Source organism: Musca vetustissima, unplaced genomic scaffold (assembly GCF_032173495.1).
Source record: "Musca vetustissima isolate MV318-11 ecotype Yass unplaced genomic scaffold, APGP_CSIRO_Mvet_v1 utg23092, whole genome shotgun sequence".
In the NCBI taxonomy this organism is placed as follows: Eukaryota; Metazoa; Arthropoda; class Insecta; order Diptera; family Muscidae; genus Musca; species Musca vetustissima.
This window is the reverse complement of record NW_026885508.1, coordinates 9,695-35,490: the sequence shown is the minus strand read 5'-3', so window position 1 is coordinate 35,490 and position 25,796 is coordinate 9,695. Positions and strand designations below refer to the sequence as shown.

General features: G+C 38.0%; 5 protein-coding genes across 5 annotated transcripts; 2 read left to right on the top strand and 3 right to left on the bottom strand.

The window, feature by feature from the left end:
• Window positions 1-655: 655 nt before the first annotated feature.
• Window positions 656-1,494, bottom strand: LOC133332770 (uncharacterized). Its single transcript, XM_061541145.1, has one exon. It carries the CDS (start codon window positions 1,491-1,493, stop codon window positions 657-659), a length of 837 nt encoding a protein of 278 aa, XP_061397129.1. The 5' UTR covers window position 1,494; the 3' UTR covers window position 656.
• A 2,336-nt stretch (window positions 1,495-3,830) lies between these two features.
• LOC133332769 (S-methyl-5'-thioadenosine phosphorylase-like) lies at window positions 3,831-5,334 on the top strand. The gene is made up of 3 exons (XM_061541143.1): window positions 3,831-3,851; window positions 4,433-5,238; window positions 5,280-5,334. The coding sequence occupies exons 1-3, from the start codon at window positions 3,831-3,833 to the stop codon at window positions 5,332-5,334; spliced, it is 882 nt and encodes a 293-aa protein (XP_061397127.1).
• Window positions 5,335-5,553: 219 nt separating this feature from the next.
• Window positions 5,554-8,071, bottom strand: LOC133332772 (actin-like protein 6B). The gene is made up of 3 exons (XM_061541147.1): window positions 7,870-8,071; window positions 6,962-7,804; window positions 5,554-5,789 (listed from the first exon to the last, which is right to left on the bottom strand). Exons 1-3 carry the CDS (start codon window positions 8,069-8,071, stop codon window positions 5,554-5,556), a joined length of 1,281 nt encoding a protein of 426 aa, XP_061397131.1.
• Window positions 8,072-17,246: 9,175 nt separating this feature from the next.
• LOC133332768 (uncharacterized) lies at window positions 17,247-21,315 on the top strand. Its single transcript, XM_061541142.1, has 2 exons — window positions 17,247-17,321; window positions 20,434-21,315. The coding sequence occupies exons 1-2, from the start codon at window positions 17,247-17,249 to the stop codon at window positions 21,313-21,315; spliced, it is 957 nt and encodes a 318-aa protein (XP_061397126.1).
• Window positions 21,316-21,858: 543 nt separating this feature from the next.
• Window positions 21,859-23,296, bottom strand: LOC133332767 (periodic tryptophan protein 1 homolog). The gene has a single exon (XM_061541141.1). The coding sequence runs from the start codon at window positions 23,278-23,280 to the stop codon at window positions 21,859-21,861; it is 1,422 nt and encodes a 473-aa protein (XP_061397125.1). The 5' UTR covers window positions 23,281-23,296.
• Window positions 23,297-25,796: the final 2,500 nt, after the last annotated feature.

The following is a 25,796-nucleotide window of genomic DNA, read 5'->3' as shown; positions in this document are numbered from 1 at the left end:
TAACCTTTCCAGAGTCTTAAGTAAAAAGGCTAATTGGTATATAGTCCTTAGGTAGCGTATGACTCGACATTTCATGGATGAAAGTCACCGTTACCTCTTTCCATAGACTTGGTATATGCGATAAAATCAGACAAACCCTATTAATCCCCGGCAGAGTGACCAACACTTTATCTATAACACTACCTATAGATTTTGAATAAGATATTACTCTACGAAATCTGTCCGCTTAGCTTACTTGAGTGTCTACATCAACAAATTCTATGGACTGGTCACATATATCTACGGGATCATAATTAAGGCTATCTGACTGCAGCGTCAATCAAATTTTATTTATTTTAAATTTTAAAAAATCTTTTTTTTGGCATTCTCTGTAGCCACTTTTATTCGGCGGCAAATTCTCTTATACATAACTTAAGAAACTAAAAACTTAAATCTATTTATTTATAAATTTCCACTTATGTTAATAATGTAATGCAACAAAATTAGCCAATTTAGTTTATGATACTTGAAAATGCATATTTTTGAAATTTCGATAAGGAAGCTAGGATGATGCATATGTATATGTTGTTGCTATACTAATGATGCAGATCCCATAACTTTTTCAAAAGTCTCTGCTTTTACATGATAATATATCTCCTCCACCTCCTCATTCTCAACTATCTCTTACTATAGAACTTCTTAATTTGTGCCAATGGCAGATAATCTTCTAAATTCATTCGCTTAATATTAACATAACAGCGTCGCGTGTGTTTATGGGCATCCGACAAATGTACCCATTTGGGGCGCTGAACACCATAGACCCTTTTAGCAGCAGGAGCTGCAGCAGCACCACCACCATCACTGTTGCTATTCATAAGTCTTCTTTGCCTCCATGCCCTCTCGAATACCGGCTTGAATCCAATATCTTTGAGTAGTTCATCAGCTTCCTGGTTGGCCTGACGCGTTTCAGTTGCATCTAACTTTTTGATTTGTTTGCTATCCACTTCCGCCTTAAACAAAACCTGCAACACATCTTTTTCCAAAGCCAAACGCTTATCCAGCGGTAATTTTGCAATTTCCGGCATATAGTCTTGCAGAAGATTTTGTACCGGTGTATTGGGTTTTTGATGACAATTCGATCGTGGATCTTCCAATTCGGTATTGATGTGTAATACTGATTGTCGCAGTGAGCTGGGTATGGCCTGCAGGTCGTAGGCCTTACTGAGACATTGTATAAGGGGTTTCAGAACTTGCCATCGGTTAATTAAATCGGTGATGGAAAAGGCAGCGAAAGGATCATTTTCATAGCTGCGATTAAAGGCGGCATTAATACGTTTCCATGCCCACATGGAGTAATCAGGATCACCATATGACCTCACTCGAGGATTGTAGATGAAGGGATATTGTTGTATCAGTTCCAGAAGTTTGCCATCGTTGAGCACTGTTTTACCCTGGGCATTGACATTGGAAATGTTGAGAACTTGAATGCCACGCCCGCCGTCACCACCCACCATGTTGGATGTTGTTCCCAGAATTTTGGAAGGATTTTTTGAAATACACTGTGGGAGTAGAATAAGATGTCAATTTGTATGTTGTATCTGCAGGAGTCGATAAAACTTTCTTTGAGAATTTTCAGCCTAAATAAACCTAACTAGTTTAAAAACGTTCCACAAGCTATGAATATAGGAAAATAGGAGAGAATGACTGATAAAAATCCAAAGTGAAACAAAATAGTGAGCGGCGGGTATTGTTTACGAATGAGGGTCATAAGACAATAAAGATAAGTTCTCCTTAAATAATAGGGATACGTAAGCCGATTTTCGGTTTGCCAAAAAAGGTGTAATTTTGCTATTCAAAAAAAAAAAAAAACAGTTTTTGATATAACACTTCTGACCTTAATTTCAATATGAAGAGAAATGAAAAAATCGATCACATAAGCTTATGTTAAATTTAGGGGAATCTATCCAGACCCCAGCAACGGACAAGGATTCAAAGGTCCGAACTGGCCGAAAAGAATCCGATGCGAAGCACTACAAACGTGCCGTATCTAACTGTAATCCTTAAGGGTGATAGACGTATCGACAGAGCCCTGTCTGGAAGCCACTCTTGCCGAGTACTCTTTTATTATAATTTTTTTTTTTTTTGTGATACCGTTGTTTTACTTGATGTTGTTTGTGTGCATTGTTTGTTTGCTTTGTGATGTTTGGTTTGCAGTACTGCTGGGAAAGCATGCATCAACAAGCTCGTTTTCTGCGTTCTCTTTATGTAAGTCATTTCATTTTTGTAATGATCTATCTCCCCACAGCAAACAAAAGATCAACATCAAAAAAAAAAAAAAAAATGGTACTACACACACACACAAATAACCAAACAACCAAATTTATTTGTCCACTCGATTTCACTCTTACTCTATTTCGAACGTTTTCTCTCACACTCTTTTTCTTCAACAAGGAGTACTCGCGAGCACTTCCAAACAAAATAAAAGAGTGGAGAGTATACTCCCTAAAAAACTCGTACTCTTTACTTACTCCCGCTCGGGAGTATTTTTCACTCGCGAGTAAAATCGAGCAAATCGGAGCTCTGCATACGATAGACCGACCAAGGTGACTGCTGACTAAGACCTTCAAGTGGCAATCATCGACAAATCTGATCCTTACGGTAGGATTAGTAAGAGTCACTGGTTGCTTTTTGAAGCAGACCTTCGATTGGCTATCGTCTGCTGATCGGATCAAGGGGATCGTAAGTTTGGCAGTGCCTTCATGCAGAGTGGTGCTAAAGTAATAAACAGTTTGAACAGGAAATCGAGAGATTTCCTTCTTAAGAACTGTTGACGGCTTTGGCGCACTCTGGGAAGGGGCCAACATTGTTGCGGTCTCCTTATCTGAGATCCCAATCAGACAGATCCTCTCAGCTTGGGTTCCCACATCTTCGGTGGACAAGGAGCTCCTGCCGAAAATGTTGGCGCTGCAGAATCTCAACCTCATTACCTTTATTTGGACTCTTGTCAGTCTAACTCCTTGTAACGATGAAGGAGGGATGGTTGCCGCAGTAGCTTTTGACCCATCTGGGGACGGCTATCTTAAGGAGCGTGAGGGAAAATTGAACTTCGGTTCAGGATGGGTTCGGTTTCGGTTTCAATAAGAGTAGGTAAGCGACAAAGGCTGCGCATCCAGCAGATTAATGAACATCACTGCAAAGCCGCCGCCGCCGAACTACTCTTGCGCTCACGAGCTCTGAAGTGGACATCGCCTTGGTTCAGGAGCCATATATCTATAAAAATATGGTTTCTGGATTAAGGAATGCCAACTTTGACATATTTGGACTTCAGGCTTGGAATGTTAAGTTGGCTTATTCTATTGTAAAATAATAAAGGAGAACAGCGTCCAAAATCAAGTTTGACTATGATATTCCTTTATATATTGACATTTCATACAAAGCCAACTTAATAGGCCAGGCCTGAATCCTCGTATGTGTTTCCCCCATTAGAGACTTGTCTGAAATTCTCTCGTATGTGTTTCCGCCTTATTATACGGTCATGGTTGCCCATTCCACGAATTCTGTATTCTTTTAATAAATATCTCAAAGTTCCCATCTCTGCTCAGCCAATATAACATGGAACGCTTTGTTGTGGGACTAGGTCTTTGTACGAATTGTTGCCACTCGTTTCCGATTACAAAATATAAACTTTGGCAACCCTGTAATAGGTTATCAAAACTTTGTGAACTTTTGCAATAGAATTGTGAAAATTTTGAAGATTCGGAAGTATTTTAGGAAGCTGATTACAAAGTATTAGTCGAACTTATTTGTATTTCAATACTCCAAGAGACTAGACGGGCAGTCGGACAAAAACGATGGCAGCACAACAAATCAAGGTATGTTTTTAGACACGCGATTTACATTTTGGGGAATACGACCTGACATACTATATACATATATAACTACCGGCAAAAATAAACATGAGCCTTACCGGCAAATAGAGACCGTAGTGTTGAACCAAATTATATAGATGAGAGTTATGAAAAATCTGGAGATCTAATTGAACCCTCAGAATGACAAGGCTATTATGAACTTTTTAACCTATTTGGAAACCGGAACGTTAAAGGTAGAGTCATGTATTCACCTAGTTATGACCCTTATACAGTGAACTCTCGATGATAAAGTATTAACATTAAAGTATTAAATAAATAGGGATTTAGCGGTAAATAAGCTGGTCGAATCGAAAATGTGAACAAATTCGAAAATATGAACTACGACGTCATTAATTAGTTCAGATTTTCGAGGGTTCACTGCATTGGATAGTTCACTGTATATACTAATTCGCACGAGTCCACATAAAAATAATGGACCTTATGTGGGAAGGCACCTACTAGGATGAGGTGACCTATATAGTATTTCATTGTATATATGTTCAGTATAAACAAATATATTTTTATATACTTATGTATAATTTCAGATTGGTATTATTGGTGGTTCCGGTTTAGATGATCCAGATATTTTGGAAAATCGTCGCAAAACAACTGTTACAACACCATACGGTAATCCATCGGATGTCCTTATCGAAGGTGAAATTCAAGGTGTCAAATGTGTACTATTGGCGCGACATGGACGTAAACACAATATTATGCCCTCCAATGTGAATTATCGTGCTAATGTTTGGGCCCTAAAACAGGCTGGTTGTACACATCTGTTGGTGTCCACTGCATGCGGGTCATTGCGTGAAGAAATTAAACCCGGCACATTGGTTATACCCAATGATTTTATTGATCGCACAACAAAGCGTTGTCAAACATTCCATGATGGTGCGGCGGATAGTCCTCAGGGGGTTTGCCATCTGCCCATGTATCCAGCATTTAATGAACGTTGTAGACAAATTCTATTGCAAACTGTCAAAGAATTGGGTTTCAATGTTCACGATAAGGCCACAATGGTGACAATTGAGGGGCCAAGATTTTCATCACGTGCCGAAAGTAATATGTTCCGTCAATGGGGCGGCGATCTTATCAATATGACAACATGCCCTGAAGTTGTGTTGGCTAAAGAGGCTGGTTTAATGTATGCTGCTGTTGCAATAGCTACAGATTATGATTGTTGGCGTGAGGGTTGTGAGAGTGTCAATGTACAAGATGTTTTGAAAACATTCTCGGAGAATGTTGAAAAAGTCAAACAGATATTGGTGAAGGCCGTGGTTAAAGTCGCGGCCGAGGATTGGTCTGAAGCCATTACAGAGGCAAAGGTTTGTGGTATTTTAAAAGAAAATATGTGTAGAAAAATAATTTCATTTCTTTTTGTATTACTTTTAGCAATGTGTTGTTAACAACACCATGGGTGGCAAGTGAAAATAGTTGCCAAATGTGAAATCTCTCTGTTTTGTCCAGTTAATGTTTTATGCATTTATTTTTCCTATGAAATAAATATTTCCAAAGATCCAAAAATTAAAGAAAAAACTATTGTGTATTTTATATATCCCAGTTTATTTCGTGTCTTTGTTTATTAGAAAAAATCTACCCCCCAAACATTTAATCATTGTTTTTGTTTTCTTGTCTTGTGTTGTTGTTGGCATTTCTTAAGCTATTTTTAAGGACATTTCCTTTCCACTTGACTTTTACCCGATTCTTCATATTCCTGAGAAGATATCCACATTTGTTGGAATGTACCAATGGATGCCAATATTGAGCCACCAATCCAGGCACCGAATCGTCGCTCAACACTACCATTTGCCGAAATCATTTTCAGTCGAGTATTGGATGGAGCTCGCAGCTGCAGATCACGATTTAATCGTTCCGGAAAGCCTTGTAATAATGTGTTGCCACCTGTAAAATTGGAAGGATTGTTTTAACGAAGGAATCAATAATGTATTTATTGAGTGTGAATAAACTATGTGATTAGGGGGTTGGAGTTCCGATCAGAAAATAACTTTGTCCCACTTGATCAGGACTGGCAAAATAAAAAATTGGGCATTAATTGTCGCCAAGCGTCTGCATCGGCCAATAATGTGCTAGCGTTTGTAACTCTCTTTAAAAGTAAGATCCATTATTCGGGTTAAAGATCAGCATCGTTTAGCGCTCTTGATCTCGATATTCACGGGAAATCCCATCCATAAAGCAATGGCAGTCGTGATCCCAAAAATAGCAGCCAATGTCGGGTTTGAATTCCACTCCTCATGTCCACTTGCTGTCCTTTGCAGGAGGTGACCAAGATTTTTTTAACCTGTCTTTCACAGATATCACGAAAAGACAATCGAACGTTAAAGAGTAATTGGTGTCGGGATCTGTTCTACATCGACCATTATGTTCTTTGGGTGCTTCATTTGAACCGTCCAAGTTGTGGGCAGTGTAGCTGTCGGTTTAGTGCGAATATCTTTTCCTCAGATGGAAGTTCCACACACATATATTTAACAATTTTCAGTACTTTTCTACTAAATTGATATTTTTTCAATACTGACAGGATAGAAAATTCGTCTACTAAAAAATTCAATATGGGCCCATGGTTAAATAAAGCGCCTAATGAATAGTAACCCCAATTTTTGGTAATTTTAGAAGATATTCGGATTTTAGAATTGTTAAAAAACTGCCTAAAGTTCGTATTTCTGGTTGGATAAGAAATTCATCTGCCATAAAAGAAAAATTAATTACCCATTTATTACAGGTGAACATTTGTTGATTTCAGAATGGGAAATATTTGGACTATTTTTTCAGTAATATTGCCTCCTTGATAGGGAAGTTGATTGGTTTTAGAATTGGAATTTTCAAGCTAATCAAATCAAAATGAAGGCAGATAAACTTAACTTTAAAATACTGTGAATCAAAGTATTTCTTTTTGAAAACTTTTTATGGGAACCAGTGATAATTCGGCATACCCTGAACCCCCATTTACAACATTTTATACAACTCCAAATATCTCCCTATTCTCCCTGAACATTTCTCTCTCGAATTAAAATAAATATATATTAATAAAAAGTATAAAACAGATTTACAAAACTTACCCGTCACCACAACAGAACCATACAGCGATAAACGTACATCAGCATCACACATACCAACACTTGTCGACGCCAATTGACCCGCACCCAGCGGTGCATGATCAAACAAACTTTCGGCCAATTTAAAACGTTCTGAACCGAATTCTTGATGATAGCCCGTTGGAAATTCGTAGTGTACGGTGGGTATTTGGGAAGCCACTCGTTCGTCATAGGGATTTTCCAATACTTGTAAAATATTCATTTGGAAATCTTGCAATAATAATTTCTGCATATAATTCTGCCATGATTGTGTTAAATTATCGGGGATTTTACGTGTTGTAAAACGTGGATTATCCCGTTCTTTGACGACATCTTTGGAAGCTATTTGATATGAGGGTGTTAAATCAATACCAATTTTTTCCAAATGTTGGCGACATTGCATCGATAGGTAATCACCACCTAAAGGAGATTTAACCACCGCCTGGGATAGTACATAACCTTCGTGAACGGGAACAGCAGAGGTATGTGTTGCACCACTATCTACCACCAAGGCAGTGGCACGTCCACTGGCAAATGCAGCCAACACTGCATTTTTTACCAAAAAGAAAGCCGGTACATTGTATTTTTCAAACATCAGCTCGGTTAGTTTTTCACGATTGTTGCGTACATTCCACGATGCCTCGGAAAACAATACGGGATGATATTCGGGTTCCGATTGTATTACCTTGGCATAGGCATAATCTATAACCTTTTCGAATAGATCCCAATTGTCAATCATGCCATCCTTCATATATGTTTGAATTTCCATTTGGGAACGTGGTACATTTATATACGTGGTATCCACATAATACTTATGCGATGGAGCATCTGTAAAAATGAAAGAAAATGTGTATTCTTATATCTGAAAGGACTACCCTAAGTCCAATACTTACTATTCTGTGTAACATTATTATCAGTTTTTGTCTCCAAATCCATATTTGTATCCGGTGCACTTGGTCCAACTCCCACAACAGAGGGTATTTCGGCTTTTGGTGTATCCTCTTGGGCATAACCCACTCTCAGCGAATGATGGCCAGGATCAAAAACTAATGCACCAATTTCATCACCACCGTATAGCATGTTGCCGGAACTCATTGTGTGACTATGTTTTAAAGGTTTTTAATTATTATTTTCTTTTTAAAATGTGTAACTTTTACTCCGATTTTTTTTTGCATACACACGATTGTCAAATAATGCCGCTTGTTTATGCTAGGGATAGATAAACGCTTAAGTTGAGTAGTTCCGGAACGAACTAGTTCATTGGAACTATTCCGAGAAAGGAACGATCGGAACTAGTTCCAGCTCTTTAATTAATATAGTTCCTTTCTCTGATCTAGTTCCTTTTTTGAACTATTTGAAGCAAAGGAACTGTATGGAGCAAAGCATGGTACAATTATAAAAGGTAACAGCAAATCCCAGCTGATTTGATTCCAACATAATACTTGTGTCAATATGAATTTGACAAATTATGTTTTTAAAAATCACCCAACAGGAAAATTGGGAACGCATACAATATAAAATTGTTCTTTATTAAATTTGCTCCTGTATTCAATTTACTCAATCTGCCTGCTGGGAAAGTTTGAGAAAGCAAATCTTTCATCAAGGAATAACTCGATATTCCCAGCATTTTCATATGTGTTGTTACATGCGCTGTAGTAGGGGGGTCATGTCCATATGGGCTCCGACTAGCTTGGTCGCCTCTCTGGGTGTGGTCCCAACCCGTCACCCCTACTCCTGACATGCAGCAATTAAAATAAAGACACAACACTGAATACTACATTAACAAAATGATGCATCACCTCCTATACTGGACCCCCAACCGATGACCAATATTCTGCCCACCCAACCATGATCAGTACCTCCTCTTCTTTACCTTACTGACCCCACAAACCGCCCACATCCATCACTTACCTCGTCCTTAATTCCTCTTTAGCTAACTTAACACATCATCATTTTTAAACTTAACAAACATTCAAATCATATTTATTATTATATAAAAGAATTACTAATTCTAACAAAAAGGTCGTTTAAACTTAATAAAAAAACTTACAACAATAATACAATAAATATTTATATGAAAAAAATTATGAAACAAAAATTTAAATATTGTTTTATTTCCGCTAAACGGTTATTAGGAAATTTTAAATTTTAACGGCTATTTGCCAAATTAAACAAAATAATCGAAAGGTCTTTTGACCATAAATCTTTTACCTCAAGAAAAGAGGTTTATTTCATGTCTAATTCCATGAATATTAATAGACAAGAATTAAGTTACACTCGCAAAGCAAATTTTTCGAATCCACAGTGAATGTGGTTTTTTTTCTATATACTTTTAACACTTCAAACCCACCCTAATAACCTCGACAAAAGAGCTCTGTTGCGAAGAAATTTAATGGGGAACAAAATAAAAAAAAACTATACTGAAACAAAGCTTTGAGAATGCTGAAAAAAAAGAAAATTTAGACATGTAATAAACAAATAAACATAAATAATAATACCAATACAATAAGTCAATACAAAGAAATAAGCTTAAATAGGAATCAAAATATTAGATTTTAAATATAAAAAAAATTAATAATAGGTCAATAAAGATCGTTAAAAAATGAAAATTTTGGTAATAATAGTGACGCCGGCCTCTTATTCGTTAATTTTTACTCTTTGCATCACATAGAATTTTGTTTCCAGGCTTTTCTCTTTTTTGCACCAATCTTGGTAATGGGCATAAATTTTCCACCTTGGAAACACTGTAAGATTAGGACAATTTGTCGAAATATGTGTGGATCCTATTGTGTCTTGGATCATTAGCACAGTCAATTTCTTCTTTGTAGGAATAAAGTGGTGCTGAACCGAGATCACGTGGAATGCTTGTATAGCCACTGTCCCGTAGATGGCGGTGGGACAGATATACTGGTGTTATAAAAAGTTGGGAAATTATATTTTCCTACCTTACTCAATACCGGGATAATGTCTGTGATCGGTTTGGTCGTCACCCAAGAGATAGCGCTATTTTTTGTTGTTGCGCTGTCGTGTGTAAACGTGGCTGGCCTATCCAAGAAATAATGATTTTAATATTTGGCTTAAAAGAATTTAGCCACTTTAATAATTACCTCAATGGCTTTCGCCTCACACTTATTAATTAATTTATCCACTGGGTTCACAGTAAAGACCAAGAAAATCACACAATCCGCCAAGCAAACCTAATTTTAAAGAATTGGTAATGATTTTTTTTCCATTTTTCACTAATTTTCACATAATTATCACCTTTTATTTTAATTTTATTTAAATTTGTCGTTCTTATTTCAATTTAATATCTTAATAATCATGAATATTTTTCTCTGAACTTCAATTTTTCACATGAGCGTTTTTTCTCGTTCAGCACCAATTTTCTAACTATTAACCTCTCTTCATAGGCTACTCTCTTTTATAACCTTTTCAGTGCGCAGTTGTAGCTTTCCACTGATCGACATTTTGTTCATTAGACACCAGTTATCCTTATCTAAATTAAATAAATGGTCCCTTTCTAGTGAAACTTTCATACTCATATTCGCCCAAAAAATTTAAGAGTCACAATTTTTCTCGCGACTGCTATCTAAGAGTATTTATCTCCATATCGGCAACACCACTCTACTTTGCTTAGTTCCCTTATGATACCAGTTTCATTTGGGATATCACTTCGTAGTGAATGTCATTCATAGCCATCTGACAACTTTCATTGTTTTTGGCATTCGTATTTGGCGGTGGTAGTATAAGCTTGCGTCGTTCCAATTTATTTTGTTTTATTTCTAAAATTCAACCATTTGATATTTATTAATTGTCTTTTTTTTTCTTTTCAGCGGTTTTTTCTGGTGGCGGAGTGTCTGAGCTGGCCGTATTTCTCGTGAACACACATCACTTTCCAAGAAAGGTAGTATGAGCTCACTGCAAGAATTTTGGCTGCCCCGACACTCTCCCACCGGTAATGTATTTGCCGAAATATAAGTCCTGGCCACCATTCCCAGGCAATGCTAAACACAACGATCCCCCAACGAAAATAAAACGTGGCCTCAGATATTTTGCCAGCCACCAGCCAACATCACAGGCATTTTAATAGCCTGCATACAAAGAACAATTCTAACATTACTAACAAGGCATGGCTAACAATGAAAAGTGTTACCCGCAGCAAGTGCCTACCAAAATCTAAATATTAACCCCCTTACTAACATCTAGACCATCCTAGCTTCCCCATCTTTAAAGGCACATCGGAAGCTAGGAATAATTTAATTCACCCGTGGTTTTGAGACCGCCACGAAGGCAAAAATGGTCTCCCCTAAAAAACCCTCCACGCAAAAAATTTTTTGGGTGTCCAGGTGCGGACTTGGGCATTTCGGGGGCCTCGCAACAAAACTCCATCACTGGCAAAAACTGCCGCCAGAGATGGTGTGCTGAGGGCCTATGGATTCGTGGCTACATTTGTTTGGATCAAGTCCAACGTGGGGAATTCTCACGCCCTGAGATAAGCCGGGCAATAAGATTAGGGAAGTATTAATAGATATTTGTAATTCAATGTTCCGATACTTGGTGACAGGTTTGTTTCTTTCCAGGGCTGGATTTTCGGATACCACTTCGGGGCCTATCATTTGGAACCCTACAAGAACTAGGTTTGGATTTGTAACGGACCATGGGTGAGTTCGATATATATAGAATTAATCATAATACTAGATGGGTGTATAATCACGATAGGGATATTAGACTAGAGGTATAAATAGAGGTGTATAATTCGGGGAAGTGTATAATTAGGTGTATATGGGAGACATTCACGAACATATTCAGGTACTGGTTTATCACAGGTATTATTAAATCACTATATTGCACTATTAAATTGAACCTAAAACTATTTGGACAACACAAACATACATGCTTAGTCCTAAAAGTATCACAGGTTCAGTTAATATTGCACATTATGATTTAATATCCTTTACATGATAAACGCCAATAGGCTGTCCTTGAAGATTCTCCAACTCGTACATATTTCCTCCTATAGGCTTGACAATCCGACATTTCAGGAATTTCTTGCAAAATTTTGCATTGACATTCCTTGAAAAATCGGATTGGACAATATTCCGCCTATATACCTCCTGGCATGGTCTAAATTTTACGACTCGAGCCCTCCTATTATATCGCTCGGAGCTTCTCTCATAAGCTTTGTGGAGATTTTGTTTGACCTTTTCACGAATTAGGCCTAATTTTTCATGTCTCTGTAAATCAGACAACTCATGCTCTGTCATAGACATCAATTTCCGAGCCAGGCTATAATCTTGGCCACTGGAAAACATATGGAACCCGTATATCGCGAAGAATGGCGTAACTCCTGTAGCCGAATGTATCGAGTTCCGCAATGCACATTCGATTTCATTCAGATACAGGTCCCAGTCTCTGTGATCTTCTTCTAGATAGGTTCTTATAGCCGTGATTACAGACTGGTTAACCCGCTCAGAAGCGTTGGACTGAGGGGCATAATAGGCGGTCTTTAGATGTTTAATTTTATAAGAGTCCATCATAGCTTGAAAAGTTTTAGAGACAAATTGGGCCCCGTTGTCACTATGGATCACTTCGGGGACCCCAAATTTATGAAATATTTCCTCCACCAAAAATTCTACAACATTTGCGGCAGTGGCTTCTTTCATAGCCTTTAAAAAAGTAAATTTCGAGAAGTGGTCGACAACAATAAAAATATAGGCATTCCCTTTTTTAGATCTTGGATACTTTCCTAGGAAGTCGATGTATAATTTTTGGAAGGGTCTTTCGGTAACCACTTCTCTTCCTATATCTGGCATTAGATGTTGGTTGCTAGATTTAGCTTCTTGGCATTTTTGGCAATTCTTTATGTATTGTTTGACCTGACTCGCCATGTTTGGCCAATAGAAAAATCTTTTAATTTTTTCAAGAGTTTTCGTTATACCTCCATGACACGCCGTAAGTGATGTATGTGCCTTGACAATGATTTCATGGGTAATCCCCGTTGGTAGCCACAGCTTCCATTGCAATTCATCCTCTATTAATGGATCTGGAAGACTTTTCTTGTAGACCATCCCGTCGTCTACCTTCAGATCTGGTAATCGATGGCTATTTTCATTAATGGTTTTGATAAGATCAAGGTATTCTTCGCTTTCGAATTCTGTTGTTTCGAAGTCTAGAAATTCTTCCATATTCAGTTCGTCGACCTCCTTATCTACAGGAGCTCGAGACAACATATCGGCCACAACATTTTCTGATCCCTTCCTATGCTCGATTTCAAAGTCGTATGCCTGTAATTGAAGTGACCACCGTGCTAATCGACCACTCAAGTCCTTTAAGGACATTAGCCACTTTAAGGATGCGTGGTCGGTTATCACGGTGAAAGGCATCATTTCCACATAGGGCCTAAATTTTCGTATCGCCATCACCGCAGCCAAACACTCTTTCTCGGTCACGCTATAGTTTCTTTGACACGAGTTAAGCTTCTGTGAGTAGAAGGCTATAGGGTGTTCTTCCTTATCATTGTTTAATTGGAATAAAACGGCCCCTATGCCATAGTCCGAAGCGTCGCATTGTATATAGAAGTGTTTAGTAAAGTCGGAATGACGTAGTACGGGAGCTGAGGTGAGGGCCTTTTTCAAATTTTCGAATGCCTTAATCCCTTCATCGCTAATTTCGAACTTTTTTGACTTTTTGAGACTATCGGTCAAAGGTGCAGATATTGTTGCAAAATCCTTTATGAACCTGCGGTACCAGCCCGCGGTTCCGAGAAAGCTCCTAACTTCGCGTGGGTTTCTGGGTATTTTTATATTTTTAATGGCCTTAATCTTATCCGGATCTGTCCTCAATCTTCCTTGGCCAATAATGAAACCTAAATATTTTAGTTCCTGGAAACAAAATTGGGATTTTTTCATTCCTATTGTTAGGTTGGCTTTTTTCAGGCACATTGCCACTTCGTTTAATAATTGTAGGTGTTCTTCAAATCCACTCTAGATAACTAAGAGGTCGTCAAGATAGATGAAAACGTGATCTTTCAAGCGCTGAGGTATGACTTTGTCCATAAGTCTGCATAAGCGCTGCGCTGCGTTACAGAGCCCAAAAGGCATTACCCTAAATTGGTATAATGGCCTACCGGGCACTGTAAACGCAGTGCAGGCTTTACTTTCCTCGTCAAGTTCGATTTGCCAAAAGGCGTATTTCAAATCGACACTACTTATGAAGTACGTTTCATCTATCCTGCTCAATATCCCATCAATATTTTGAAGTGGGTACGCATCTTTCACTGTCAATTTATTTAGTTTGCGTGCGTCGAGACAGAACCTGTTTTTCCCCGGCTTTCGGACTACAGTAGTACGGTTACTCCATGGGCTTTCGCTCTCTTCTATCACATTGAGCCGGAACATGTTATCGATTTCCTCGTACACTATAGCTTGGACAGCTGGGGATAACGGATAATGACGATCTTTAACAGGTTCTGCTCCTTCTACTAACTTAATGCTATGTTTTTCGAGAGTGGTTTTACCTAACCCCTTGTTTTCAAAGGTGTCAAAGTTCTGTATGACTTCATCTAATTGTTGCTGTTGTTGGGGTGATAATTTATGGGGATTCAGCTTATAGGCTTCATCATCCACGATATCTCTTTGAATCTTCTCAACATCTATTTCATTAGCCTCCATAATCTTGGGTACTAAATTATATTCTTTCCAAAAATCTATTCCCAGATACAATTCTTGTTCCAGGTCGGGACATAGATACAACTCCAGCTCTCTCACTATATCATTATATTTTAAATCCAACTTTACTTTTCCCACTATTCTGTGTTGGTGGCCAGAGGCAGTCTTTACATTAATAAAAATTGGGCGTATGGTGACGTCGAGAGGTTCCAAAAATTCTCTGCACCCTCTTCCCAGGATGCTGACTGAAGCCCCGGTGTCTAACAGACCCCTAATTTTTGTCCCCTGGACCTCTACTTCGGCAAATAATCTTGGATCAGATCTACCACCATATTTTTCAACTGACGCTACCACTAAATTCATCTCCTTACGCTTATTTCTAAATTTTTGGCGGATTTTTCTAATTTTGGAATTATCGCCCTGTTGGACCTCGTTATCACCCATAATTCGTGCTCTAACCTTCTCATAATTTTTCTCACGAATCTCTAGCGGTGTATAATGCCTCATCTGCGGTTCAAATGTTGCTTCATTGGCTTTTGATATATGGTCTAAAATGGAATTGGGAGGCGGATGTGAAGACCCTTTTAATACACTTAGGGGTTTGCAGTTGGACGTGGCCCCCCGTAGTGTCCACGCCCCTGTTCCGGTTTCCCTGTTGGCAAATATCGCATTGAGGTGTTTTAATACCAGGCCTTCCACATCTATAACAGAATAGTGTCCTGATAGTTGCTTCACATTCTCTGAAGGTATGACCCGTTTTCTGGCAATTCCAACACCCGATATTTGGGTTACGTTGCCTAGTTGTTTGTAGGGCATCAACTTCTTCAAATCCATTCCCATTTTGGTTATAATCCTCCTGATAATAATTATCCTCAAGATCAACCTCATTGACCTGTCTTTGTGGACGAGATGGTTGTGGAACGTAAGGTCTATTTTCTCTTCTGAGGAAATTCTTTTCAGCTTCATTGCATTCTATGCGAAGCTGTTCGACTGAAGAGACTTGAATTGGGTATACAATACGGCTAACATTTTCTCGGATATTTCTCTTCAGTATTTTGATCATATCAAACTCTCTTATTGATTGTACCAATTTTGCCCTCATCTGACCCATAACATGAAAATAGGCATCTATGGACTCATTAGGTTGTTGTTTTCGTTGGGCTAATTCGGCTATCAACTCTACAGTGGTTTTTGAAGATTGGTATTGGCTCAGTAGACTGTATTTGAGTTCCTCCCAATCATGAATTTTGTTCGTTTTCTCAAACAACCAATACCATGACTCAGCCCTTCCGTTGAGGATAAGGGGAAAATCGCGTATTATTTCAGCCCACGGTATCTGGTATTGACGCTGGAAGTATTCTAGCCGATATACGAATTCTTCCACGGAGAGTCCGGACGAACTCCCATCGAAATGAAGACCTAACTTATTAATTCTAAATAACCTTGGGTCAAATGGTGTCGGATGGTTATTCTGAACCAAATCTTGTCTACTCGACCTATTCTGTTCCGAATTGACCTGTGGCAATGAATTGTCCCTTGAAGAAGCTATTTCCATTGGACCATTTGCCGGATCCAATGATGTTGTATAGATATTAGGAACCAACTGGTGTCTTGGCAATTGGTCCGAATTCTCATTTTGTTGGGAAATTACATCCCTGCTGGTGGAAGCTACATTTGCGGCACTATTTGTTGAGGCTTCCGCCACCGGGTTACGATTTTCTCCTATTCTATTACCTTCTTTTATAACTTTGGTCAAATTTATTAACGTTTTCTTTATATCATCCATTTCATTTGCTAGGTTTTGGATCTTATTTTCCAGTATTCGATTCACTCCAAGATTTCCAAGAGCAGGCACTGCACTGGCCTGAGGGTCACCTCCCACAGCCCCTTGCAAATACACTGGACCCAGGGAATTTGTTACCGGAGAGCTAACGTTAATGGTTTGGGACATATCCCTAATTTGACCCTGATCGTTGGTATTTCCCTCCGCCATTTCAGAGTTAGTATCTTCTTTCTTTTTCTTATTCTCAATTGCTATCGATCTATTTAAATCAAATAATCCAGGTCTATCTCTCTTTCTGTTCTTTTCTTTAGTTTTGGACCGAGTGGCTATATTCATTCCCAATGATGCTGTGACGATACAAACTATATATGGTATACTATAACCTATTTTAATATATTAATCTAATTACTGTTTTTTTTTAATATAAATTTTTTTCTTAATATAGGAGGAATTTCGGACGAGATGTGATGTGTGCGGTTGCAATTGGTCTTCCAAAAAGGTATGTTTAGGTGGCGATGCATAGAACAACTTTAAACAATATTAACACAAAAATACAAATTTGCTTTGTGACATGATGCACCGTGATACGAGCACCCATGTACTGTTCAACATGGACAGATACAACAGATCCTAGTAATTTACTAGGACGGATACCTTACGTTTAAACAGGCTCACAGAACAAATTAAAACCTAACACTACTAGTTAACATTTACTCCTGGAAACGATTTGCAACTACCTTTTGCAAACTCCTGCACTGTAGGCCAAATCCTTTCCAGTTTTGAATATGTCATTTCACCTCTTTTACCTCAGTATTCCAAAATGCATCACTCCATACAACACTCTGGCTCATGTCCAGACTGGCTATGGAGCGAAAACACTTTGGGATACCAAAACGTGAGAGGAGAAATGTTGGGCTATTTCAGAAAAAAATAGTGGACTATTACCAAGTGTTTTGCTGACCTACACTTCTTTACACCATTCGAATTTGTATCCGAATTACATTCAAGATTGGGCGCCATACTGTTACATGCGCTGTCGTAGGGGGGTCATGTCCATATGGGCTCCGACTAGCTTGGTCGCCTCTCTGGGTGTGGTCCCAACCCGTCACCCCTACTCCTGACATGCAGCAATTAAAATGAAGACACAACACTGAATACTACAGGTGATAATTATGTGAAAATTAGTGAAAAATGGGAAAAAATCATTACCAATTCTTTAAAAATTAGGTTTGCTTGGCGGATTGTGTGATTTTCTTGGTTTTTACTGTGAACCCAGTGGATAAATTAATTAATAAGTGTGAGGCGAAAGCCATTGAGGTAATTATTAAAGCGGCTAAATTCTTTTAAGCCAAATATTAAAATCATTATTTCTTGGATAGGCCAGCCACGTTTACACACGACAGCGCAACAACAAAAATTAGCGCTATCTCTTGGGTGACGACCAAACCGATCACAGACATTATCCCGGTATTGCGTAAGGTAGGAAAATATAATTTCCCAACTTTTTATAACACCAGTATATCTGTCCCACCGCCATCTACGGGACAGTGGCTATACAAGCATTCCACGTGATCTCGGTTCAGCACCACTTTATTCCTATAAAGAAGAAATTGACTGTGCTAATGATCCAAGACACAATAGGATCCACTCATATATCGACAAACTGTCCTAATTTTACTGTGTTTCCAAGGTGGAAAATTTATGCTATTACCACGATTGGTGCAAAAAAAGAGAACAAGCCTGGAAACAAAATTCTAAGTGGCGCAAATAATAATATCAATAAAAAAGAAGCCGGCGTCACTAGTCATATCTAAAATTCTCATTTTTAACAATCTTAATTAAAATCTAATATTTTGATTATTATTTATGCTCATTTGTTTGTATTGACGTATTTTATTAGAATTATTATTTATGTTTATTTGTTTATTACATGTCTAAAGTTTCTTTTTTTTTAGCATTCTCAAAGCTTAGGTTTCAATATAGTTTTTTTATTTTTTTCCCCATTAAATTTCTTCGCAACAGAGCTCTTTTGTCGAGGTTATTAGGGTGGGTTTGAAAGTGTTAAATGTATATATAATTAAATACCACGTTAATTGTGGATTCGAAAAAAAATCGCTTTGCGAGTGTAATTTTATGTTTTTATTAATGTTTATGGAATTAGACATGAAATAAACCTCTTTTCTTGAGGTAAAAGATTTATGGTCAAAAGACCTTTCGATTATTTTGTTTAATTTGGCAAATAGCCGTTAAAATTTAAAATTTCCTAATAACCGTTTAGCGGAAGTAAAACAATATTTAAATTTTTGTTTCATAATTTTTTTCATATAAATATTTATTGTATTATTGTTGTAAGTTTTTTATTAAGTTTAAACGACCTTTTTGTTAGAATTAGTAATTCTTTTATATAATAATAAATATGATTTGAATGTTTGTTAAGTTTAAAAATTATGATGTGTTAAGTTAGCTAAAGAGGAATTAAGGACGAGGTAAGTGATGGATGGGGGCGGTTTGTGGGGTCAGTAAGGTAAAGAAGAGGAGGTACTGATCATGGTTGGGTGGGCAGAATATTGGTCATCGGTTGGGGGTCCAGTATAGGAGGTGATGCATCGTTGTGTTAATGTAGTATTCAGTGTTGTGTCTTTATTTTAATTGCTGCATGTCAGGAGTAGGGGTGACGGGTTGGGACCACACCCAGAGAGGCGACCAAGCTAGTCGGAGCCCATATGGACATGACCCCCCTACTACAGCGCATGTAACAAGGTTTGCTTATGTGGTGAAGTGTTCCATAGGTTTAAGACGCCAACGACAATGCATGTTCTTAGTAAGTACAAAATTTCTTCAAGAAAAGTTAAATATAGGTCTATTTTTGTTGCATACACCCTCATGTGAACATACCGCTCATTTTCAGTATGCTGAAGATCATGAACGAATTTTCCAAATCAGCTTGTCTGTAATTTGATATTTCTAAGGCCAAACAGAAATCCTCTTAGCAGAGAATTTATAAAGACATATTTACCATACCGATTTTAGATATTTGGAAAAGTGTATGGTGTACAAATGTTCGGTTAAAAAAATTATAAACATCATTTGAGATCCAGTGTTATAGCCTCGTTCTAGAATCTATAAAAATCTTATACTAATCGAAATTGTTTTTGGTTTTTTCCCTCACACATTTCAAAAATTTTATCACTTTTCGTACGTATGGGAACAGGCTATATATGATGCCAGCCATTTTTGCACTCGTTTCTGTCAATTTTACTTTAACATGTAGGGAGCTTCGTTGTTTTACTTAACGGGTGTTTTCTACCTCTTTCTGAGCATTTTTACTGTTGCGGATTAAATGCAAGTACATATTCGACGGAATTAAAATTTTAGTTGAGCTAAATTAGACATAAATATAAAATTATATATATCCCTCTCCCCCCTATACGTTAGTGTCATATGTTATTACTTCATAGTGAATAACACGCTCAAATGGGCATTTGTACAGAATAATACTCTGCGGCGTGTTTACACACATTTTGTGACAGTTGTACATCAGGGAACGTCTCTTGCCTTTATTTCTTGGTATGCATTAACTTATCGCAATGAATAAACCGGAAAAACTATATTCATCGGATTAAATGCAAGTATTGTCATTTAAATAATATTAATTTCAAATATTCCGAGCTTTACAGAAGTTATTCATACAGATGCCATTGTCTTCTGTTATCATATCACAGTGAATATCATTTGTAAAGGGATAGTGTAGAAGAAGAATTTGCATTATTGCAAATGAATTGCCGCACTACGAAGCTCCAAACTCCAACCATTCCCCGCTGGAATCCCTAATTGAATGTGAACAGTTTGCGCCACTTTAGAGGCAGAATATTTTGAAAGTTCCACTACAGGTATGTCTAAGTGTCCTGATAAGAACAATTTAAATGTTTCATTGCTTCCAGACCCAGACAAAAATTAACATGGCGAGTATTTTTAAAAGACATATTTAATTTATTTGTCTTTTGTAGATCTTATCAAAAATTGATTCCAAAGAAGAGGACCATGTCACATCAAATGAAACATCAAAACCCATTCCCGAAGACAAGGACAAACTACAAGAAAAGGAAAATGAAAAAAATACTCAACCATCCACCTCTTTGGAAACCCAATTAGATGAATTGGATATAACCAGTGAAAGTTTCAATCCTTTACGTTGCCTATATGCCCAAGATTTTCGGGTAACGGAGAAGCAACCCAAAGTTATCTACCAAAATATGGCAGCATTTGAAACAGCGCTAAAAAAAGTTGGCATTTGGGATGTGGGTAAAAGACCCAAAAGTCATAAACAATCGGAAAGTGCTGCTACCAGCAAGGATTCAACAAAAATCCTCGTTGAAGAGGAGAAAAATCAACGACGTTTCCAGGAACATCAAATGGCCATACGAACCAAAGCAAAAATTAAAAGTAAACATACCCGGAATATTCTAACACAAATGCATAATGCTGTGGGTCCCCTTAAGGCCTTGAATAGCTATATTAGCTCCGGTGAACGGGTTCATGTAATGGTACGTAAAGAAAAAGGTATAAAGGGTTATGTTGAGGGAGTCCTCAAGTTGTATGATCGCCATTGGAATTTGTTGTTAACTGAAGTGGAAGAATGTTATGTTCAGCGTAAACATAAATTTTGCGAAGATAATATTGTTATGCCTAAGGAAAGGGGTCATGAGGGAGATGAGGAAGAGTGTTCCCGAAGACTTCGGGAATTGGGAATAAAATTACCCAAACAGATAATTAAAAGTCTTAATCGTAAAACAGTGGAAATAAAACGGTATCTACCTCAGCTACTACTTCGTGGCGAACATGTGGTATTGGTGCATTCAGTTAAAGAGATAGAAGGGAAGATATTGTAGTTAAGGTATTTTTTTTTAAATAAAAATTTATTTTTGTAAAAAATGCGTTTTTCTAGAAGCCACCTAGGCGTGGATTCTCACAATATATTTATTAAAAAATATTTTTGAAGCATCCACAGGGATTTTAAAAAAAATATTTTTGTAGCATTCACACAAGGCGATAATTTTTTAAAAAATATTTTTTGGAGCATCCGTACATGGCGAGGATTTTTTAAAAAATATTTTGAAGCAGCTATTTTTCATGATCACAAAGTGGGTGGATTTTAAAAAAAATATTTTTTCATGATAACCAAAGGCGTTAAAATTAAAAAAAAAATAATTTTAGAGATCCACATAATGCGGGGGAAAAAAATATTTTTTCGAGTTCAAAACAATACGAAAAAATCTTTTAGTTTAGTTTAGTTTCGTTTAGTTTAAATTTTATTTGCTATTTTGAAATAAAAACATTATTTTTTTAATACATTGTATACAAATATAAAAGCTTTGTAAAAAAATAGAGAAAGAAAAGAGAATGAGTGTGGGTGGGAGAAAACGCCTGCGTTACTATTCTTGAGCCTCACCACCAACCCCGAAGACTTGTCGCACTGCCTCGAAATTTTTAATATTAAATACCCGACAACGAGGTGGCTTCTCGCCGCCAAAAGCCAATGTGAAGGGATCCTCGGGACACTGTTTCATACACTGCAAACGGCCCATTTGGAAGTCATGTGAGTAGACGGGTTTAATTTCGGTGCCATTGAAATTCCAGATTTTCAAATAACCCTCTGTTGAGGTGGTGGTCAAAAGATTCTTAACTTCCGAATTAAAGCAAATGCCGGAAATTTCTTCATCATGGGCCTTGTAAGACCACAGCAACTTTTTAGCCTGTCTCTTATCGGCATAATGCAGCGAACCATCATTGGAGCCAACAATGAAGTAGTTAGGATCTGTACAATTCCATAGCACCTTTTCTACCTCGCCCGGTGTCGACCATTTAACAAATGAGGCATTAACAAATTCTGGATCACGACAATCGAAGAGTCGTACCACACCATCAGCACTACCCGTTAATATGCATTGAGCCTCACTGGGATGGAATTCAATGGAATGGACTTTTTCCTCAAAGGCTGTAATGGTGGTATGGGGCTGACCCTCATCCATATCCCACAGAATCAAAGTTTGATCCACCGATCCGGAAGCCAAAATATGTTCATAATGACGATTCCAGGACAAATCCAATACGGCATCCTTGTGGCCAAATGCTTCCTTGTTCTTTTTACGGCTACCCTTGGAACCCAATTTGAAGGTGGGCTCTATGGAATCTTGTATATCCAAATCCCAGACAGTAATCACCGGATCCATACAACCAATGGCACACATGTTGCCCGGTTTATCACTACCCGGATCATGATTCATCCATTCAATGCACAACGGGAAACTGGGTAACAAGAAATCGTGGTGGGTATAGAGACTTTCTTCCTCCTCGTTGAAAACCCACACTTCCATATTGGCGGCATCATCTTGAACATGGCCCACAAGCAAAAGATTATCTGTGGGTTTAATAATTTCATCTTCTGCCTCGGAATCATCATCTTCATCGGGTAATTGATGGTCAGGATCGACAATATTTCCAATATCAGCCACTCGGACATTACCCTCGGCATCGTATTGTTCAAAGCCAAATTCATCGTTAATGCTGCGTGTCTCAGCCCGTTCATCATCTTCATCAATATTCTCATCGTCATCTCCGTCTTCGTTTTCATTATCTACCTCCATACCAGTTTCATTCTCATCGCCGTCGTCATCATCATCATCTTCATGTTCACCATCACTGTCCAAACGATCTTTGGTTTCTTTAATCACCCGGGCCAACTCCTCTTGGGTCAATACAATTTTATCCGGACGCTCTTTGGCAATGCCGCGTGGTACAAAACACAAGGCTGGCACGAAATCAATGGTTGCCTCTGCTGGTCCTTCTTCTTCCATGGTTGCCTCTTAATTTAGAATTATTTTGGGGCAAATTCAAATAAAAATTCTCGGCACTTTTCTTTACACGGGCTGGGAGAATGTAAACACGTGCTCTCGTCTTTGAGAATGTCGAATTAAGAAACAAAAAAACATCCAATTAGAGATGACATTTCATTGTTTTGATTTGTCTACAGTGGCAGGGTTGTATTTTTCGTTGTGCTATCGATAGTTTTGATATCGTTTATTGCTAAAGACCCAGTTAGTGAATGGAGTAACGTTTCAGTGTGGTTCTTTGCTCTCTATGAAGAAAATGAATAGAAAAATAGTTACGAACTGGAGAAACTGAAAACCCACAGTTTGTAAAAACATTCTATAAATAGAGTAAGCCTTGAAAAAATGTTTTTTTATAAAAATCAACGACTTGAAAAAAATTTTCTATAAAAATCGACCTCTTGAAAAAATGTTCTTTGAAAATCCACTAAAAATCGAACGAATCCTCGGGTTAAAACAATTTTTTTTTAATTCGACGCATTGAAAAAATATAAAAAATATTCTACGCCTTGAAAAATCCAGATGCAGATGATTCATCCTGCACTTGACATCTAGACACATCCAGTTGCGGTACGTAGGACATTATTTTGTGTGGTTGCGGTTGTGAATCATATGTGCGCTAGGACTAGTTGGATGGTCGGAATTGGCTCTTTATCGACCATTATCTTCTGCAGGAGCTTCATTTCAGCCCTCCAAGCCGTCGAAGTGTGCTTCAAAATCAATCATGTTAACCTAGGTCTATCTGTATCCAATGTATATAAAATAAACCTCGTAGAACCCTTTGCCTCCACCACATGCAACTTCATCAGTGGTGTGGGTTAAGTGTTTTGTTTTGTGTGCTTCATCTTCGCCATATATAGAATGTCAAACCTTTCGTTGCGCTGCTCTTATGCCAGTGGGTTCATCTCGTTTTTGTTGTTCTTGCTGGTCGGTCAACATAAGGTTGGTTGAGTGAGTGCTGCTACAACCAGTGATGGTAGTTGTTAAGGAATAAGTGGTACTAAATTTAGTACTGAATGCTATCGGAAGAGACTTTAGGTTCCCTCCACCACATGTGTATGTGTGTGGTCCTCAGTTCCTTAAGGCCGCAGGAATTAGCGATCCGTGAATGTTTTCTGCAAACTGCAAACCGCAGCCAAAGAATTTCCCGAACTAAAAAAGCTTCCAGGTCACATGCGGTTGATTCTCCAAGTCCTCTAGGCGCTTTCAAGGCTGCTGAACATAGGAAATAAATAGAAAAAAGGGAGCAAAAAGGGGGAGTGGGAAAAAACTCAAAAATTAGTTATTGATCCAAAAACGGTTAAAACCTTAAACCTTATATCACAGGTTGGGATGGGGATAAGGATCACAGATGAATTTTCGCCTCATTGATGAAGCGAATTAATATCTTGAATAGCTCTTCCTCAGTGGATTTCAGGATTGTCTTAAGATTATTGTATTGGGAAAAAAGGATGGGATAAGCGGTTCTTATTTGATTATATCTAGGGCAAGTAAAAATGCTGTGCTCCACGTCTTCAGGAACACCGCATAAATCGCATTGCCAGGAATCACTGGCACCTATACGATGTAGATCGACTTTGCAGTACGAGCGTCCTGTCATGAGCCTGTTAATTAATTTTGTGTCCTCCGGCCTTAAATTGATTTTGCAATACCATGGTTTGCTATACACATCAGGGCAGAGTTGGAAAATTATCTTAAACTCTTCATTCCACTTGTCCTTTACTCTCCTTTCTATTTGTCTTATCGCCTCCTTCGGGGTCAGACACGTCGCAATTGGTGCACCTGCATCCACCGCTTGCTTTGCCAAAAAGTCAACAACTTCATTAAAAGGTATGCCTTTATGACTCGGAGTCCAAACCGCATGACATCTGTACACATTTGGCCTGTTCCCGTACAGCAAGAATCTACGAGTTTTTACTATTTTTTCCGATATCATAAAGGAAAAATGTGTTATCGTAGTAAAAAATAGTAGATTCTTGCAGTACGGGAACAAAGCAATTTTCTCTCCTCAACAAATTGTGACATTCAGCAACCAGAAAATTGTCAGAGCTTCCAGAGCCTAGAACCTTACAGGCCGCAAGGCTGTCTGTAAAGATGACTAGATTGCCATAACCATCTTCCTCCACAATTTCAAGAGCCTTTTTAATAGCATAAAGTTCGCCGAACATGGTCGAGGACTTAATGTCCAATTTAAAGAGAAATTTGTCCTTATTGGACACATTGTATACACCACACCCTGTGGTCTCACGCCCAACCGAAGCATCAGTGGCAAAAATGGTGAAACCATTAAATCTATAATGTTCCATCTCACATTTGTATATGGCATGTATTACACCCACAGGAGCATTCTCCTTCGTAAAGGGTAAAAGATTTGTTCTGATCGTCAATTTGTCTTTATATTCATATGACCTTATTCTGATCCTTTGGAAGATGTCGTCAAATTCGTAAAATATTGCACTATAACTGGATTTAACCTTTGGATT

Excerpts from the sequence above, each read along its gene's own strand:
- LOC133332770 (XM_061541145.1), bottom strand. The coding sequence starts at position 1,493 with ATGGTGGGTGGTGACGGCGGGCGTGGCATTCAAGTTCTCAACATTTCC.
- LOC133332769 (XM_061541143.1), top strand. The coding sequence starts at position 3,831 with ATGGCAGCACAACAAATCAAG. Across the intron at positions 3,852-4,432 it reads TGGCAGCACAACAAATCAAG|ATTGGTATTATTGGTGGTTC; the intron begins GTATGTTTTTAG and ends GTATAATTTCAG. Across the intron at positions 5,239-5,279 it reads GGTATTTTAAAAGAAAATAT|CAATGTGTTGTTAACAACAC; the intron begins GTGTAGAAAAAT and ends TATTACTTTTAG.
- LOC133332767 (XM_061541141.1), bottom strand. The coding sequence starts at position 23,280 with ATGGAAGAAGAAGGACCAGCAGAGGCAACCATTGATTTCGTGCCAGCC.
- LOC133332768 (XM_061541142.1), top strand. The coding sequence starts at position 17,247 with ATGCATCACTCCATACAACACTCTGGCTCATGTCCAGACTGGCTATGG. Across the intron at positions 17,322-20,433 it reads ACACTTTGGGATACCAAAAC|ATCTTATCAAAAATTGATTC; the intron begins GTGAGAGGAGAA and ends TGTCTTTTGTAG.
- LOC133332772 (XM_061541147.1), bottom strand. The coding sequence starts at position 8,071 with ATGAGTTCCGGCAACATGCTATACGGTGGTGATGAAATTGGTGCATTA. Across the intron at positions 7,805-7,869 it reads TAATAATGTTACACAGAATA|ATGCTCCATCGCATAAGTAT; the intron begins GTAAGTATTGGA and ends TCATTTTTACAG. Across the intron at positions 5,790-6,961 it reads TGGTTCTGTTGTGGTGACGG|GTGGCAACACATTATTACAA; the intron begins GTAAGTTTTGTA and ends CCAATTTTACAG.